General features: G+C 34.0%; 1 protein-coding gene across 2 annotated transcripts; it reads right to left on the bottom strand.

The window, feature by feature from the left end:
* Positions 1-1,126: 1,126 nt before the first annotated feature.
* On the bottom strand, positions 1,127-12,093 carry LOC147400809 (uncharacterized protein At2g33490-like). 2 transcript variants are annotated; one of them, XM_086441838.1, is made up of 11 exons: positions 11,609-12,093; positions 8,563-8,635; positions 7,804-7,878; positions 6,609-6,670; positions 6,425-6,493; positions 5,339-5,367; positions 5,055-5,262; positions 4,705-4,938; positions 4,271-4,324; positions 2,711-3,762; positions 1,127-1,815 (listed from the first exon to the last, which is right to left on the bottom strand). In XM_086441838.1, exons 1-10 carry the CDS (start codon positions 11,720-11,722, stop codon positions 2,740-2,742), a joined length of 1,941 nt encoding a protein of 646 aa, XP_086297964.1. In that variant the 5' UTR covers positions 11,723-12,093; the 3' UTR covers positions 1,127-1,815; positions 2,711-2,739. The 2 variants fall into 2 exon arrangements, with proteins under 2 accessions (XP_086297964.1, XP_086297963.1); XM_086441837.1 differs by lacking the exon at positions 1,127-1,815 and adding an exon at positions 1,867-2,244.
* Positions 12,094-19,248: the final 7,155 nt, after the last annotated feature.

Here is a 19,248-nt window from a genome sequence, read left to right on the forward strand (position 1 = left end):
AGATTTACATATTTTAGTAACTTGTGATCTTTTAAATAGAGATCTCTAGAACTAAAAATTCAGAGAAAATAATTATTGTTATTATTCTTGTTATGATCCGAGAACGTAGGCATACTTTCGAATCATGTAAATCCATGTTTTGTACGTTTTTTTGTCTCTTTGATATTTCATTTTTTAACATGAATCTCTCAATTGTCAAATTTTTCGAAAGCCTACTTGATTGTCGATCCAAGAGCAAGGATAAATTTAATCAACTTGAGGAGAGGTCTCTAGTATTAGATCTAGTTATCGAGGCAATGTAGATGGAGACTCCCTCCATGACTGTTGGAAAAGGAAACCTCGAAAGGATTTGGTGGTGAATGGGTGCTATTCTTCATATTGTTGAAAAAAATTGGTGTCATATGATTTGGGATGCTATAAAAAAAAGAATTGGTGTGGCGATATAAGTTTTGCAAGCTAGTGCTCCAGTGTTTATTTTGGAAATAAATTTGTAACAGCAACCCCGATAAAAATAGTGGGGGACATAGCTGTCATTCTTCTAGTTCTTATAGGCAATATTTCCACCTAAAACTATGTTCTACTTTTAATGTAAACGTGGCGATTTCTAAATGCGAGACACCAAGTTATTTGATGAGGTGCCACGCGTCCACCTTGGCAGCTATAAATGACAGACAGTGCTATAGCGCATAAGAATGGTCCATGAGAAATTTACCCAATAGACCCAACTGTTGCACTTTTATGAAAAAAAAGTCCTTAAGTTCTAATAATTTCAGAGAACCTTACTTTAAAATTTGTTATCCACCAAACCTTATTTTCTGAAGATTATTACCTAACAAACCTTAGAGTGAAAATCACATGATAAAATTCAAATTGAAACTTTTAATCTATTACTTAACATGCTTGAAGTGGATTCTAACTGCATCAAAAACATGATCTAACAGCAAAGATTATAAAGGATAAAATGGTTAATTTTCACCATTGAATTTTTAATTTCAAATTTGAGAGATAAATAATCATTCATTTTCAACATCTTCGATCAAACTCAAGAGATTTGTTTATGAATTTTTGTTCTTTTTTTTTTTTTTTCTGAATCTTAATTTTTCCATGAAATCTAAAATATTGTGGAGTTGGGGGATTGCCAATTTTATAATCTATGTGGGCCGAACAACCCTTAGGAAGATTTGAAATCTTACCAAGTTAGTCATGCTAGCCTAATTCATATAGTAAGGTTTGTTTGATACCAAACTTGATAAAATAAGGAAATTTTTGTAATAAAATTGCAACAGAGAGGACTGTCTTGTAAATCTCTCTAAAATTATTTTATAGAGCTGTTATTGTCACACCAACACCAATTCCTATGTTATCACACAAAAAATTACATGCAGTGTGTGTCGCTATTAAAAGTTGGTGTGGCCATAGTAACTCTCTTATTTTACGCATTTAGTACATACATATAAAAGGCCTATCAAACCAAGCTGCAGCCGCGCTAATTTCGGTTAGCTTTTCAGAGAAACCGTCAGAAATGATGGCGGTTTCCACACGATCAAGGCACTACCGTCCTCCTTCCCTTAAAGCCGAAATACCTCAAATACCCTTGTAGTTTTTCACAAATGCCATATGTATTCCCACTACCATTTAATCAGACTCCAAGTTTGACTTTGACCTCTCTTAGGTCCACCAGCCCATGATCTTCTATGGGCTATGGCCCAGCTCTTCTTCCTACTTGGTTGTCCATCAACAATGATAATTGCCTTACTGTCGGCTGCAAATTGCAGTAAATCATTGCATCCCACGCTTGGCAATCTAAAATAATCACTGCAAAGTTTTGCCATGTAAGGGTGATGTAGAAGCATTCCCAAGGAAGGATTTGGATACAAAATTTTAGATTAAAAAGAAAGAAAAAATGGTAAACCACTTAACAAAATTCCGCGGAATGGAACACAATCTGTTGTAACATTATTCAATCAAATTTATGCCGAGTTATCATAACCAATGGCTGACTATAAATATAAACAAAGATTAAACCTATGAGCTATTTAATACACGAAAATCATATTTACAGACCCAAACCCAGATGACAAGAAATAAATTTTGAGCCGCTTTGTTAGATTGGCGAATTCAGAAGCACTACACACACCACCAAATAGTAGCAGAAGTGCAAAAAAATCAATCCTCACTTGCACAAGACAGGGAAACAGTCAGCACTCAAGAGAACCACAAAAGTTTCCCCTCGCTAATAATAAACTGGAAGGAAAAAAAAAAAAAACTGAAAATTAATCAATCGAACAAATTTTGCGGTTATCAAATAGCATAAAAGCATTCAAGTAAATTATTCTGTCAGTAATCAATGTGACAATATACAGAACACAGGACAACCATAATATTTGAAATTTTAGGAATTATTGTATCGTAAATTAATGATGAAATGAGATATTCTGATGTCCATGAGCTTCCATGTGTAGACAAGAAAATCACATAATTGAGGAATCATAATGTAAGAATGATGTTAATTGACCTCCAGATATTTCCCTTTTTTTTTTTTTTTTTTGTTTGCCCTTTATATTTGTTCTGCATTTTTTGAACAAGAAATTAAATTTAAAATGTTTCTAAAAAAAAATTGACCTCCAGATATAAGCGACTAACATTATAGCTGAAATGCCAAATCACTAAAAACAAAGAGGAAATATCACAAGACGTATTTAACAATTACCAGGAAAAAAGTAGAATGCTTATTGTGTCTCAAACACCTCTGCGTTGATCAGCACGGGTGACGGCTTCGGAAGTTGACGCTGGTTTGATATTTGCAAGGGAAATGGGTGTCAAAGGAGGTGAAGCAACATTTCCAGCCTTCTTTGGATTTTGAGTAGCCTCCAATAACTTGGTCATGTGTACCTCCATTTCTCTCCGACTGCTTGAAGGTATGGAGAAACTACGAGAGACGGACAAAGGAGGTGTAGGCAGTGGGGATGCTGTATTTGATGTCATCAAAAGCATCTTGTTTGTAGCAGAAAACTCTTGACTTCTGGGTACCAAGGGGGCAGAGTGACCAATTAGACCCGAAGGTCTCAATGAGGCTGAACTAACAGGGGGCCTAGGAAGCTCATGAAGCTCACTTATTTTGGGTGAAGAAATCATAGGAGGTGAAGCACTTGGCGATACTTTTGGAGATGTAGATGGGTTTACTGCAGCACGTGGGACTAACTGGGGGCGTTCCATTGGGGCTATGGGGCCACTGGCGGATAAAATGGGCTTGGTCGAACATGGTTTACTTGTTAATGGACCAGAGAAAGCTTGTCTTTTGAATTTTTTAGTATCTGACGTACGTGGATCAAGCTGTTGTAGTGAGATCCTCAGAGCCAAAGGAGGGGGTAACTTGATGGAAGAACTATTGATGTTGCTCTCTTTGAGTACTGCCTTTGCTTTTAATTTGGAGGGTCCCAAGAAATTATCATGTCTGGAATCTGTCTCAGGATTTTTTGGTTCCAAGGGAGACGAATGCCACAGATTGTGAGTGTAGCCGCTTGAGCTTGCTTGCCTTGCATGGGAAACCGGATGACTTGATAGTGCAGGAGTTGAATTCCTAGTATCAACAGGTGTGGGCAGGACATATGTGTGAAACTTCCGTGTCGATGATTGTGGCATTTGTCTTATCATTTCAGCTGGATCAAACTTCTTCTCTGCAAAGATAGGGGCCGATTGGCTGCCTTTCCTAGGTTCCCTGCTAAAGTTGTGGAGATCCCCATGGCTTTTGTCTAGATTTTCCTGCAAACATACAAAAAAGAAAAAAAAAAGGCATGAATCATGGAAGCTAACAAATGGTTGAGTGGTCTAATCTCAAAGGCTAGTCCTCTAATATTTAGCAATCAAAGGAGCAAATAAATGCTCATGCTTACAATGCAGAACAATTTCCAAAAATCAATCGAGCCATGCTAAACTGACTTTAAGAAAAAGAGACACTCAACTGACATGGAATGTGCACAGAACCATAGATTTTCCTCGAGATACACAAGGCAAAAATCTATGGCTCTGTACACATGCCATGTCAGTTGAGTTGAGTGTATATTTTTTTAGTGAGTTTAGTATCATTCAAATCCAGATAAACAAATGTTTTTTTTCCTTTTAAGGACCATTATCCTTCTAATGTGATGCAGTGTCCACTAGAAGTGTGTATTTACTGGAACCGGTACATAACGGATTCCTTGCTCACGTGAAGATAAAGTTATGATTATGTTTCCAAATTTTTAATCCAAATATAGGGTAGGACGTTCACCTTTGCAGCTTCTGCTGTTAACACTTGGGGAAAAAACAAGTCCACTTGATCAAGCTGTATGATAAAATCTCCACATCAGATCAAACTAGTGGACAAAGACATGATACAAGCCGAAAATAGAATCTATATCAAGTATTAACTAAGTAGCCACAACAAAACTCCTGGCACAACTAATTTGTTTAGAAATATGAGACGAAAGCTTTGAAACATCAATTAGACAACCATTAAGTCCATGCCATTTATGAACAGAATGCTCCACCACAGACTTTTATTGCTGTAAATTATAAGATCAAGGAGTTACAATGGAATACATGTAAACATTGAAAAATGGCAACACACAATATATCTGAGGGCAATGGCGTAAACATCTGAAACGCAAAAAAATCAGCGTACTTGATCTTTTTCAGAAAATTTCAAGTATGTTAAATTCAAACCTCCATTGAACTTCTAGACGTTGAAACCTCCTGCACAACGTTAGTTTGTCCATAATCAAAACTCAACTCCCTATCATCATTGACTTCGTATCCATCATCATCACCACTATACTCCCCATCATCATCATCCTCAAGTCCGCTGAATTGGTAATCAATATGTTGCTTTTCCGTAACCAGCTGTACATGCTGGTCAACTGCCTCAAGAGACTTCAGCCCTTTACTAAAGAAATTCAACTGCTTTCAACCAAGGAACAGATAAAAGAAAGTGTTATCAATATTCAATACTCCTCTAACAGGAAGAAAAAAAAATTGAATATTCTTGACATTTGAAAGTTGTGAGAAAAGAAAACCTGAGCGGCATGATGCCGAGCTGCCTGTGTTAGAAGACTTCGGGATTGCCCTTGCTTCAATGATTTCAAACGAAAAACAAAATAAGTTGCCTCCTCATCATATTCATCATGAGCTGCTTGGAGCTGCTCAGAAGAAAAACTTTCTCCCTTTGTAGTTTTTGACTTTCCCTTTTCCCTCTGTGCCGTCATCATGTATTCATATATACTTCTGATGATTATATAATGAAAGTGAGTATAAATTAAATTCAAGGAGGAAAAAAAAGCTACAAAGGAATGTTACAAACTTTTTTTCATCACATTGCCGCTTCATGTCCTGCATCAGCAAATAAGAGAAGGCCCACTGAGCACAATTGGCAGTACAAAGCTTGAATAGCTATATATTAATTATAATCAAGGAAGGATCTAAAATGAAAGAAGTCCAGAATTCAAACATTTCCCTGAGCAAATCAAATTCTGGGCAGGATCTTAAAAGCCAGAGGTAAAGGGTAACTGAGAAAAAATAAACAGACGTGTTCTACTCCTTTCAGCTTTAATAATTAATGAAGATCTTGTTTTTTTTAGATAAGTTGTAATTAATGAAGATCTATCCAAAAGTCCAAATTTGGGGTGTATTTTCAAGTTCAGAAATGCTAGAAATATGAAAGATTAATATACAAATAAAAATCCAAAACATTCATAAGACTCCATATGCAATAAATGCAATGTAATCCTCAGTCTCAGGACCTGCACTACTAAACATCAATCCCAATCAATTTTCCATGGGACTCCAAAATGGATGCATCTTCAATCCAATGTCCATCAGTACCTTATTAATCTATAGCCTCAAATTTGTTCACTTGTTCAAATTAGGTTCTGATTTTGTTGTTCTAATATACAATCTATGTTGACTGATGTAGGACCACAACCAAGCTTCAATAGGTTATTCTAGGTAAAATAGACAGCAACATATCTTTTTTAATACAAAAGGAATGGGAAGCAGATTGCCTGACTTGAACAAACACTGACTCAGCATAAGATTCAGCCTTGACTCAGACTTGTTTTGCATTGAATCATGTCCAGATTGCCTAACTTTTACAAGTCTCAGACTCGGCACCAGATGTTCCTGACACCAACTCTGAGACTTGAAACTATGGGACAGATGCTACTGATCCCATGTTTCACCACAGAAACAATTATTGATTAACACCATTTTATTGACTATATATATACACACGCTTCTGTCACTGGGATGAACACACAAAAAAGGCTGAACTTCTCAGCAAACTCTGGGATTGAAAATGTAACTTGTAATGCACGCATCCCGTGCACGAAGCAGAACCCAATAATGTTTTTCATATATCAAGGAGATAAAATAATGCATTAAAACAAACCTCCACATTTCTTAGTTCATTGAGAAGAGACTCCGATGGGGTTGTAATTGTCTGGAAAATATGAGAACGCTGAAATATGCAAAGCTATACGTCACTGACAAGCCCAGACAAATGCGATTGTTTCAAAATGATGATTAGGCAGAGATGTATAACAACAGTTTACAACATTACAATCATGACTCACATAGCCGTCAACAAGCTTCTGAAGTTCAAATTGCACTTTTCCCAACATCAAGAGAGCCCTACCTGTATGTCAACAATCACACTTAGAATAAATTAGAAGACTTCAATAATTGTTGTATGAGAAATTATTAGGATAATGTGATCAAGCTTCAAAGTTTGATTGGTCACTTTGGGCAACACTTGACCTGAAACTATACCCTAACATAGATCATAGCAAGAACTACTAAATTAGGATAAGGTACCATGTTCAACCATCAATTGACAATTGGGTAAGTCATGAGGATTTCTTCTAGAAAAAGAAAATCAAAGAAAGAGAGAAAAAGGGGGGGGGGGGTGTTGAAGAGAAAAAAGTGTATTTAATAAAACAAGAAAAATCATGAAAATTACAAACACTATTCAACTTTACATATCCCCATAGTTCAGAACATATAGATGATAAAAATGAAAACAACAAAAAATATAGTTCAGAAGGGGAAAAAAGGGAGAAAGAAAGAAAAGTAGAGCAGCCAAACAACAATAGTGGTGCCAAGACATACATGAACAATTCTTACATGTGTAATTTGATCAAAGAAGTATAAGAAAACTGATCAAATGACTGACTGTATCTAAGCACCCTAACCCTCACCCTTGGTCCACCAACAAAACTTTATTATCATGAATGCAACAACCGAACACTTTTAATGCTCAAAATTAAGGTAATTAAAACCAATATTTCAAACAAGCAAAGTTTGACCTTCAAAATCCCGATAGAAAAGGGTTGTTATGATCAATAACCTATCAACACTGAGAAACTCAAAATAAATGTAGTATAGTCCTTTTGTGGCAAAATTTATGTTTGGAATGTTGAAATTAGACACTACAAGAACCTTTTTCCCAATTCATAAGTGAGTGGAGCCAAAAATAGGTTTGAATTTTGATAATAATTATAAATAAATAAAAGAATCTAAGTTCTATGTACATCCCGACCAGAATGATGGGGTTTAATGCAACTCAAACTCCATGTATATAGGGCTGAGTTCATAAGGTCTTGACCCTTTATAGGTTCTTTCCTCAGTTTTCGGAGTAAGTAATCTTGGATTCGAGCCCCAGCCAACACACACAAAGTATAATACATTTGCCAGTAGTTAGTTTAAAGTTTAAATGATAGTGCCAGAAGCCCATGCAATGGCAATAAAAGAGGCTCCTGATTAACTTACCACTCTCTTCATCGTCATTTGATGCCGTTTTCTCAAGTAGACAGGTACCCATCTCCCGCAGTGACTCTGAGAACTCTGAAAGAAGACAGTTTAAGTGGTAACCTGTTAATCACATATTTCTCCAAAAACATATTTATAACAATGTAAAGATTGTAATTCAGCATAGTGATTGTAGGAAGTTGACCCCCCCCCCCCCCCCAGAAAAAAAAAAAAAAAAGTACATATATATATATATGGGGAGCGGTCAGAGGCCCTAAAGAGAGCCAAACATTTTTCAAACACATGGGTTAGAAGTTTCGGAATGTGCTGATTTTTTGTGAGGATGATCTCTATGATGAAGAGATCATTCTCACCAAAAATCCACTCATTCTGAAACTTCTAACCCTAGTTTACAAGTTGAAGATTCGTGGACCGTCCAATTTCTATAAACCACTTTTGATGGGGTTAGAAGTTTCAGAATGGGCTGATTTTTGGTGAGGATGATCTCCTCATCATAGAGATCCTCCTCACAACACACAAAAAAAAAAAACCCCATTCCGAAACTTCTAACCCATACATTGAAAAAATGTTTGGCTCTCTTTAGGGCCTCCGAACGCCACTATATATATATATATATAATATATATATATATATATAATATATATATATATAGAGAGAGAGAGAGAGAGAGAGAGATCTATCCCTTAGATTAAAAAAAAAAATAGATACTACATCGTCAAAAGTGAGATATGTAAAATGAGAAATTAAGTAATTATGTACCAAATGCACTGTTTGCAGTTGCAGCAGCTGCAGAAAGCAAACTATCATAGCAGTTTCTTATTTCTTGCATATCCTGCAAACACAGAACCAAAACAAATGAAGAAACAAGACAAAAAAAGAAGGAAACAAACAGATACAAGCTATAGATAATGTTCCTCAAAAGGGATAACGCAAACTGCTGACATGACACGTTCTAACGATGATGTTTGCACACCTAACACAAATTGTCAGAACAAAGATCCTACGGTCTGACAGGATTGGCATGGTGACAACTGAGAGAGAAAAAGTTGGTCGGGAGTAGTTCACCAAAACCCAAAACAGTTAGTTTTGTCAGACAGAAGGTAGGGCCTGAGTGGAGGTTGATCTGCTGAGATGATCTGCATGTAAGGCATGGTGCCACGTCCCTTGGAAGCCACGGTGAGAAGTGGAAACCATACAGAAGATTTGAGTCTGACGTCCCTCATTAGATTGGCCTGCCAACCTTAGAAAGAGGGTGGTGGTAGGGTCTATAAATAGTTAGTATCCCTACCTCTCTCATCATGAATGAGATCCATGTTGTTTCCTCATAACTCTTAATGCCATGGTAATCAAATGGTCGAACTCTCAGTTCAGATGGATACCGGAGTATCCCTTGTAAAAATCCATGTAAGCAAAGTGCAAACTACACGAGCTAAGGTAAAACCAAAGAAACACAGGTTTATATAAAATTTTCATAAAATAACAATGCATGCAAAATGATGACTTAGTGGTTGCCTAATACTAATGGTTGCTTCTCAGGCAATAATAGCCTGTGTAGAGACTGACATAGTCCTGAATGCTAATGTAGCTACATCCAAGGTTTAAATTATGCGTCTTGTTCAGCAACTCGAGAAGTTGATGGAATGAAAAATCACAGAAGAGATAAAAACATTACACTAAACAAATTAATTTTTCTTAAGGTCCTGTTAGTTGAAATAATACTTCTCCCAACACGAATCTACTGGTGTGGTGCCAGTCTTCTAAATCACTTTCTAGTCACAACACTATCTATTGCTTCCATGGATATTTCAAGACCAATTTTAAGTAACATAATCATTTCATAAATTGTTGAAAAAAAAAGTTTTCATAACAGAAAACTAAAATATTCACTCAAACATGAAATGCTAAAGTGTGATTATTTGATATTTTTCATTTTATATAAATGCTACAGAGGTACTCTTGCTTCCTGACTTCTGCAAAATCAGTAATGCTTTGCACACAGTCTCACTTCGATTCATGCATGGAAGTTGTAGTGACCTTGATTCAAGAGTGGTGGATCAGTATTTCTAGATTTTTTTTATTTATTATTATTTTTTTTTTGTGCATATTTCTTGTAAGGAACTCACTCAGTCCTTTACAATAATTTGTAATAGGATGGAAAAGATTGAGGAGATGTGGCAACACAAAGATCTGAAGTATCATAAATGTCTTTTGACCATAAGGGACTAGTCCCTTCCCATAAGGGATGTAGGATACCCTACATTACCCCCCCCCCCTCCTTCCAATACACACACAAAATACATACATACATTTATATATATGGGGAGCATTCAGAGACCCTAACACTGTGCCAAAAAATCACAGAGATCATCCTCACAAAAGATCAGCCCATTCTGAAACTTCTAACCCATACATTGAAAAAATGTTTGGCACAATGTCTGGCTCTCTTTAGGGCCTCCGAACGCCACCGTATATATATATATATATATATATATATATATAACCTAACCCTGGCCAAGATCTAAGCATGTGATAACTAGTGGAGTTTCATACCTTTTTAATGTAGAGCCCAAGTGCCTCTACAGGCAATAACCTAACCCTGGCCAAGATCTAAGCATGTGATAACTAGTGGCGTTTCATGGCATTTTAATGTAGAGCCCAAGTGCCATAACACCGCTTGATTATTAAAGTGTAGGTTGTTAGCTTCCTTTTTTTTTTTTTATAGGTAAATGCAACTTATATTGAAAGTGGTTGAGATGACCAACGAAAAGGAGTACAAATAGATCAGCCCAAACAACTAAGACAATCTACAAACCCAATCCCATCTCCCCAAGTCTTCAAAGAAGGCTCCTCTAAACTCCACAAAAAATTTACACCACGAAAATGAGAAACCTTTGATTGACACTACAATTCCATCGAGGGTTGCTTCCTTCCCATCAAAGACACAATGATTTCTTTTCATTCAAAATCATGAATGTTTTGATCTAGATGTCTATAAAAAATACCTGGGTACTTTACACAGCCTTATTTTTCAGAAACCATGTTTTACAGTAGTCTAGCGTATTTGATGCTGTGTTTCATCTTTTTTTTATAATACATTATAGGTCCCTTCCCATCAATCCGTTAATTGAAAAATGCTAGTAAACACACCCAGATGAGCTCTGATATAATTAGAAGTACAATGTTACTAACTCAATCATAAAATGGCGTCTAGTCCATATTTTAACCAATCACGGAAAGCCACTGATGTAGACTGTCAATTGGTAAAGCAGAGCATTCACAATGCCAAAAAATATCCTAATTGGTGTTCGATAAACATAGTTTGAAGAGGTATCGAGTTAAAACAACATATTAAGCCCGAAACCGGTTTTGGTTTGGATAAAGAGCATAACTATGTGGAAAAGCCTTCATGAGCCGACTAACATAGACTGAGAAAATAGCAACATAGAGAATCATTTGGCCCGCAATTTTAACTCAGCTGAAAAGCTAAAAGCTTGTCTAATAGAATCAACAAAACCCTTTTTTGGAGAGCTAAGTTGGACCGAAAGAACGAAGTCTGTAACCTTAAGACCTAACCCAAACATAACTACCAATTATCGAAAATTCAGAGCAGCTTTCCCAGTTTAATTTACAATTCTTTCAAAGCTAATCACAGACTAGGTCATTGTTAGTCTTCACTTCATGAAAAATTTAAAAAAATTTCAATTTTAATTTCCATATATCACAGGAATTCCATGGTGCTTCAGATCTAAACTAGAAAAATTAGAACACTATGTAAAGAGAAACCCTAGTGAGACTGTGAGAGTACCTCTTCTGCCTGGGCAAGCTCATCGAGATGTGCTGAAGGTTGGAGATCTATTTTCTCCTTCGCATCGTTCTTGTGGAGTGCAAAACCTCGCAATTTCTTCAAAGATGACTTCATGGCTTCTTAGAAACCCTAAACAAAATCCCCAGTCACCGAAACAGAGTCTATCTCTTCCACAAGTTCATGAAAAAGAATTCTTTAAGAAGCAGAACTTGAAATCAAAGAACTGAAATCGAATCGATCTCTGCAATTCCTTTGAAGCTCTCTCTCTCTCTCTCTTAGGTCAAAGAAGAGAGAGAAAGGGCGACAGAATGTCGCTGACGAGTGACAAGAAGCGAAGCAATTTTGACGGGAAGTGGAGAGAGAGAGAGAGAGGGAGAATATAAATTAACGAAAAAAGAAGAAAAATGCGAAAACGGGGAATATTTGTAAATTTAAGGAAAATGAGGAAGAAGTTGGGACTGCCAGTTGTTTCTTCCTTCAATCTTCTATGTGTTTTTTTATTTTTCAATAAATTAGAAATAGCCCTTAGCATTTGGTGAATGTCACAGATATCCTCATTTTCAAACTCGTTTGGTGAAAAAACATGATCTAACGGCTGGGATCGATAGGGTGCTCGTTGGCTCCCTAATGATTGGCTGCCGAACGAGATGAGTTCACAAAAATCGTCCTATATGACTGACAAGTTTTGGATTTGGCTGAGCTTCTACGAGGTTAATCTTTATGATAATTAGATCATCCTCAAAAAGAAAATAAGTTCAATTTAAAATTTCTAACCCCAACATAAGTGATTTACAAATTAACAATATAAAATCCACGATTTACAATTTTAAATCTTTTTGTGAGGATGATCTCCTACAACAAACGTGTTGTTTCCTTAATGTTGTTTATCGAATGGGATTCATTGACCATGGTCTTCTATGAGAGACTAATGAAATGATTAAAATATCATTTTCAACACCCTTAATTGTTCATTTATTTATTTTCAATAATTTTTCAGATACCTTGGGCTTTGGTTAGAAGAAAGTTTCTTCAACAATTGGTATTGATGACAAGGTTACCACTTATTCTTTGCATGATTTGATTAAGAATTCAATTTTCTCAATCATTTATAAGAAGAAAATTAATAAAAGTTTACTCTTGATGATTTTGCAAAATAATCAAGAGTTAAAGATAATGGATTTTTGGTTTCAAATTTTTTTATTCGAAAAATCAAATTAAAGATTGTCAAATACATCGATCAAAAATATTAAAGATGGTGATTTCAAATCAAGGGTTTTCGTAAAAAGTAGAAGATAAGGGTATTTTGTTCATTTGTATCTACCTCTCGTAGAAGACCATGATCAACGATAAATAAAGGATATCTCAAATATTCACTAAAACATGGAGGATTATGACTAATATACCCTTATAGTTTTATATAAATATGAGTGAAGGAGTTTTAGTCCTCTATAACCATAATATTCTTCTATTTTAAGTAAAAACATTCATAATTATTTTAATAAATATTAATCCAATTAAATACAACATTTCTTGAATCAACTCCCTCTATTTATTAGATTAGTGAGTTTAAAAGTGCCTTTGCTCATGAGTTAAAAATAATAATATTTACGTAGAATTAGACTTAACTTTATAACTAATCAGTAGGTAGCATGAATGAACATACGTGCATTTTAGGGGTCTTTTTGTAATTAAAATTATTAATCAAGAAGATTTTGAAGATAATAATATTTTACATAAATTCAAGGACTAGTCCCTTGGCACGTGCAATTCCCACACATCACACACACTAAGTAAGTGAGAGTGCGCCTTCATAAGTAGTCCTTGAGGAATTAATGCTCATACTGAGTATTGAACCCAAAACCTACCGGCATTAATCGTTTATCGATCAAAATTTGCCATTGAGCCAATCCCTCGAGGTTATTACCTCACATTTTATCGATTTTGGACCCTAATAGATTGAAATATGGTTGATCCAAACCGATTGGATAATATGGATTCATATTGGAATCCAAATCCTTGATCCAGGTCAAAAGTTATTGGATCAGGTGGATCTAATCCTATCCATTGACAACTAACCTAGGGTCCTTTAATGTAACGCAAGTGCATTTTTGTAATTTACTATAATTTGACACGTGGACATTCGTTGGGCTAGAACGAAACCATCAAAGTCAGATATTGACGTCAAGGAAGTAGGAAACGCCTATTTGAAACAATATCCCACTTCAAACCTCCGTCATTTTGACCGCTTGGTGGTTCAGACTCTCAGATTGCTGACAACTGAAAGATTCCAAAAATACCCTTGGTCTTTTTTCAAATTATTATATTATTGCACGCAAAATATTATTTTAACAAAAAAAATATTTCTACGATTGACATTTTAATTGATTTCAGATTCAGATTTGGACAATGACCGCAAAGACTTATTCTTTGAAAATATATAAAAAAAATCCCTTTAAAAAAATATGAACTCTTTAGTACATAATTTATCAAACATTAGTCTAAAATGAATTTTTGAAATGAAAATACCTTAATTACTCTTTTAATGATTTTTAAAATTAAAAAAAATATGTTTATTTGAGAATATTTGAATTACTCTTATATTTTATAACTAATGACACGCCCTTTAACTATGGTCATCTTTTATAGATCAATTAAAAAAAAATTGTTTCTCTTACTAAAATTATTAATCTTTAAATCACATAAATGATGATGATGATGATGATGATGATAGAGACGAGTATGATCATCATCAAACTGATTTGATCTATGTATATTAAATTTATTAAAAAATATATAAATAATTAAAATATAATTTAAAAACTTGACTTGAATGTTCATCTAATTGATTCAACTCAAAAATTAGCAAATCGATACAAATGAGTCAAATAAAATTATATTGAATTTATGAATAATTTTTAATAAATAAAAAATATATATTTTTTATTTGACCCCCTTTGTCTTTATGTCAAACACTTTGTAAATTTGTTAAAAGGGTATTTTAGATATTTTATTTTTAAAAATCTTCAAAAGATCTTTAATAGACTAATATGATATTTTATTAAGTGAGACTTAAATGGTCCGTATTCTTTGAAATGATACTATTCGGTACATATTCTCCATAAAGAGTCCTTAGGAGTCATTCTCCCTTCTAATTATGGGGGAATCACTTTTATATTCTAATCAAATGTGACAGAATTGGATCAAGGACAAGAATCCGATCCAAAATCCAAACTAAACCCATTGGACACAATTTGTTTTAGGAGAGAAAACTTTACTTCAAATAATTGGTTAAAAACTTTAAGATCAAGGTTTGCCTTTCAACACAATAAATCTAAAGAACATGGCCTATTTGATGATTGGGTCACAGTCAACCCATCTACATTTGAATCAAATAAACAAATAGAAATATTTTACCAAAATATTTTTTGGGATAGGTGTCGTTTATCATTTGACTTATATACTTTTTTAGGTTCATCATTTGACTTATTTAACTCTTTTAGGTTTTATTTAGGTGAGGTGTTTATGGATCCATGACTTAAGCGTGGAATTTTGTTAAATTGAAGTATGAAAAGTAGTTAATTTTGTACTGTTGTGCTTGTAATTTGTTGTTGATCAATTATAATTGTGGGGAAGGGATGTCGACTTGACTCTTGAGAATCAAGAGTTGGAGCATATCGATGTTGATTAAAGGTAACTAATTAATGGCATCTTAACTAGATCAAATCAGAGTCTCAAGACCTATTTCGAGTGGTAGTTTGCAACACCATAAAGACATGGACAACTATAATAATATTTTGGTTTATGGTCTTAACTTGAGTTTTTTTTTTTTTTTTTTTGGTATCTTACAGATGGGGGTGTGGGAGCAAACAAGCCCCTGAGGGGAACTAAGTTCCCCTCTAATTCTAGGTTGAAAGACTTATATTTTATTCGATTTGGACATCCGTACAATTTTTGGGACATTTTCGTAATTATAATATGTGTGTTTTGCCCTACAATGTCATATAAATTCAAGTTCAGAAATCCTAAAAAATATTTTATTTTTGCAATTTTCATCAATAAATAATCATTATTGCCACCCATGGATATAGGTAATTTTGTTGAATCATGTAAATCTTTTGTGTTATTTGTTTTCTCTGTTTTAATTTTCATAGTTTATCAATCTTGATCGATCATTAAGAGTTTTTTCTTCAACACAATAGTGGTGGTGGTGTACATAATCCCCCAAGCACGTCACATTGCACTAAGACATGTACATGCTAGAAAGAATTGGCAGATGAGTCATGTCTTTCATAGTAATAATTAACACATGCCACAAAATACATAACCACAATTGACTCAAGAAATGACGTCAAACAACCATGATATGAACAAGTAACAAAATGATACAATCAAGGAGTCCAAACACTTACATGAGGCATAAATAAAAGAAAAATATATATAAATTTTTATTAAAATAACTGAAATACTACTTGATTGAAGATTGACTTAATCGTTATAGTGTTTGCAGGCAACGAAGGGATGTGTCTTTAAAAATTCAAAACAAAAGTATAAGGATTGAAGTGTGTAATTTGTGTTTCCAAAATAACATTTATGGGCTTCATAATCGTTAGATTGTAAAATCTTTATAATTTTTTTTTTTTAATCTTTTTGTTTGAGTTGAAATATTGAGATAATGCCAAGTGGAGGCCCAATTATGGGCTTCATAATATTTGTACTACTCTTAATTTTGGTTCATAAAGTAGGGGCTTAGAAAGATCTAAAATTTTAAAAATAAAATAAGACAAATAGAAATGGGTCACTAAACCCAAAAGCGAGTGCCACGTGGATCTCCACTCAAACTTTGGCTATTAAAGTCATATTGGGCATCCAGAATGTTGGGTTCAAATTATTAATGAGAGCTTTTTGATCCAAATTCTTATTGGGCCGAGATCTTAGACCGAGAGAGAGAGAGAGAGGAAAAATGAAATTTGTTTAGTCAAGAAACCGTGTTTCTTGTAGACGAAGAGACGGACTCAAGAGAGTCAATTTGAAAACATGGCTAGCAAGGCTAAGTTTGTTGTATTGGTGGCATGGTTTCAAAACTCGATTTGTCGTCTCATCTCGTCCATGGACAAGACCGAGTTGTCTTGGACGATTCAATTTGTCTCAGATGAGACAAATCATTTGACTTGATTTATATATATATATATATATTTAAATTAAACAAATTATAATTTTTTAATAAAACAAGATAGATTAAAAGATGTTTAGTCGTAAAATCATATTTTATTTATATAATAATTATTTAAATTTTTAAAAAATTGAATAATGATTTTCTGACACCCCACCTGTGACACATACTCCATAAGCCCTTTTGACATGGCATGTGTCAGAAAATCACCATTCAAAAATATGAATTATTTTAATTAAAATATACAAAATCTCAATTGACTCGGACGAGATTTTCAAAATATCGTCCGATACATTTTTTTTTATCTCGCGAGGTGATGTGAATGTTGAGACACAATGTACATCTGTATCATTGCTGAACGCGACGAAATTTAAAACCATGATTGGTGGTCAACTACGAACAAATATGGGCCAGTATGGGTGGCTTGGCCCATTTTATTTCCATCAAATCCCTTTAAAGTCTTCTTTGCATTTATTATTTTTAAATCTGCCTTACTGTATTTCATTTAAGAGAATTAGCAGTTAAGTCTAAATGTTGAAAATAGAGCTAATTGTCTTCCCAAGTCTGCATTTTCAGAACAATTGCCATGAAGCTAACAGGTCCTTTAGACATATTCATGGCCAATTTGTTAAGCTCTCATAATACAAAATTTCAGGTAAATTATCAAAACAAACGACGAATGATCATTTAGTTATATATAATAGTTTATTAAGATTTGTTGAGATACACCAAATCATTTTAATGTTGTAATTAATAAGATGGTTATGTAATTTCTTGTAACCAATTATTTATTCAATAAGAGCTTAAACGGGGATCAAATATATCCGAAAGTTCAATTTCATAAAAAATTCTAGAACTCAATTATACGTCATTTTTTCTATTTTATTGATTGAATGGTTATGAGAGTTAAGATTTAAAATCTCATCTCCAAATAATTTTCCAGAGAAAAATCAATATTACCTTGACTAAATCATTTTGAAACATTAACGTTGTGTTTGGATTGAGAGAAATAGAGAGAAGAGAAGTGAAAATGAATGAGCTTCTCTCCATTTCTCTTGTTTAGATTAGGGTTGGCAATGAGTTAGATAATATCCGTCTACGCGACTCATCTGACTCGAATAAATTTGATATGGGCAAAGTTTTTCTACTCGATCAAAAGTTTATGTAATATTACCCAAAATTTTTGTAGTGTCGGTATGAATATACGTCATATCGTACCAGATTACCCGACAATAAAAATATAATTTCATATTCTATATATAAATATATGTAAATAATTAGTTTTTATTATATAATTTTTGTTATTAAAGTAAAAAAGATTTAGAAGAGAGGGTAAAAATTTGGGTGACCTAAAAATCAGATATGGTTATCCACCTAAAACTTGGGTAAAATTTTGAATCTGGGTAATAATTGGGTATGGGTGTGTGTTTCAATTCGTATATGGAGTCAGTAGAGGTCTTATCCGATCCACACCCGACTCATTGCAAGTCCTAGTTTGGATTGTTAAGTGGGAGAGAGAAGAGAAGAGAAAAAGTTTTCTTTCTCTCCAAAACTGGAGAAATTTGGAGAGAAATCCTTTCAAAAATATTTTATAATTCCAATTCTACCCCTAAATTTGTTTTAGGATATTTTAAAATTCAAAGTTGTCCTAATTTCTCTCTAGTTAATCCAAACACGATAGAGAGAAATTGAGTTTCTCTTCTATTCTATTAATGGGTTTCTCTTCTCTGCACTTCTCTCAACCCAAACAAAGTGTAAGTTTCATTTCCATTTTGACCGAAACTAGAATATTTCATTATAACACTCCAAAATGGTCTTTAAATTAAGTGGTTTTTCTTCTTTATAAGTATTTCAAAGTCTCACACTATTACAAAGATAAGATAATAGCAAAAATTGTACGACTTTGTAGCTTAATAAGATACAAAATTTATAACTGTGACATGTTTCCCATAAGGTTTCATGGATGTTTTCCACAAGTTTCCTACAAAACTTTAATTTATTATTTTCCAATCATCTTCCATACATTTCCTGACTTTTTGTTGCTAATCCGAAACGTGCATCCTTGTACAAAAATGTTTGATTTCAATATGATTCACTATTGTCCTCACTACATAGTTGGTTTCGATGTGAGATATTTTTAATTTTTATGGAACCTAGAGGATTTCATTGGCAGATGTTAAACAAACTACATTTAAATTTAGCCAACTTTTACTACTACACCAATCTTTACTTGTAAAATATAAACTAAATCCTCTCTTCACTCATTGCGTTTGAGAGAAGAAGAAGTGGGGTGCAATTATTCAAAAAACAAATAATGACTTCCTACATCACATAAAATTATTTGAAGTGTAATGATTTTCTAACACACCGCTTTGACCTAACACCCCCATCATAGAATCATAGATCTTTTGCCTTGGGATATGTATAATCATAAATTTTTTTCTTACGTATCCCGAGACAAATGATTTAT

Source organism: Akebia trifoliata, chromosome 5, assembly GCF_017979445.1.
Source record: "Akebia trifoliata isolate Shusen 1 chromosome 5, ASM1797944v1, whole genome shotgun sequence".
Taxonomy (NCBI): Eukaryota; Viridiplantae; Streptophyta; class Magnoliopsida; order Ranunculales; family Lardizabalaceae; genus Akebia; species Akebia trifoliata.

What these genes read in the sequence shown, in the direction of transcription:
- LOC147400809 (XM_086441838.1), bottom strand. Translation starts at nt 11,722, where the DNA reads ATGAAGTCATCTTTGAAGAAATTGCGAGGTTTTGCACTCCACAAGAAC. An exon ending in AACTGCAAACAGTGCATTTG is followed by an intron (nt 7,879 to 8,562) that starts GTACATAATTAC and finishes GTCTTCTTTCAG; the next exon opens with AGTTCTCAGAGTCACTGCGG. An exon ending in CGTCTAGAAGTTCAATGGAG is followed by an intron (nt 4,325 to 4,704) that starts GTTTGAATTTAA and finishes TTTATCATACAG; the next exon opens with CTTGATCAAGTGGACTTGTT.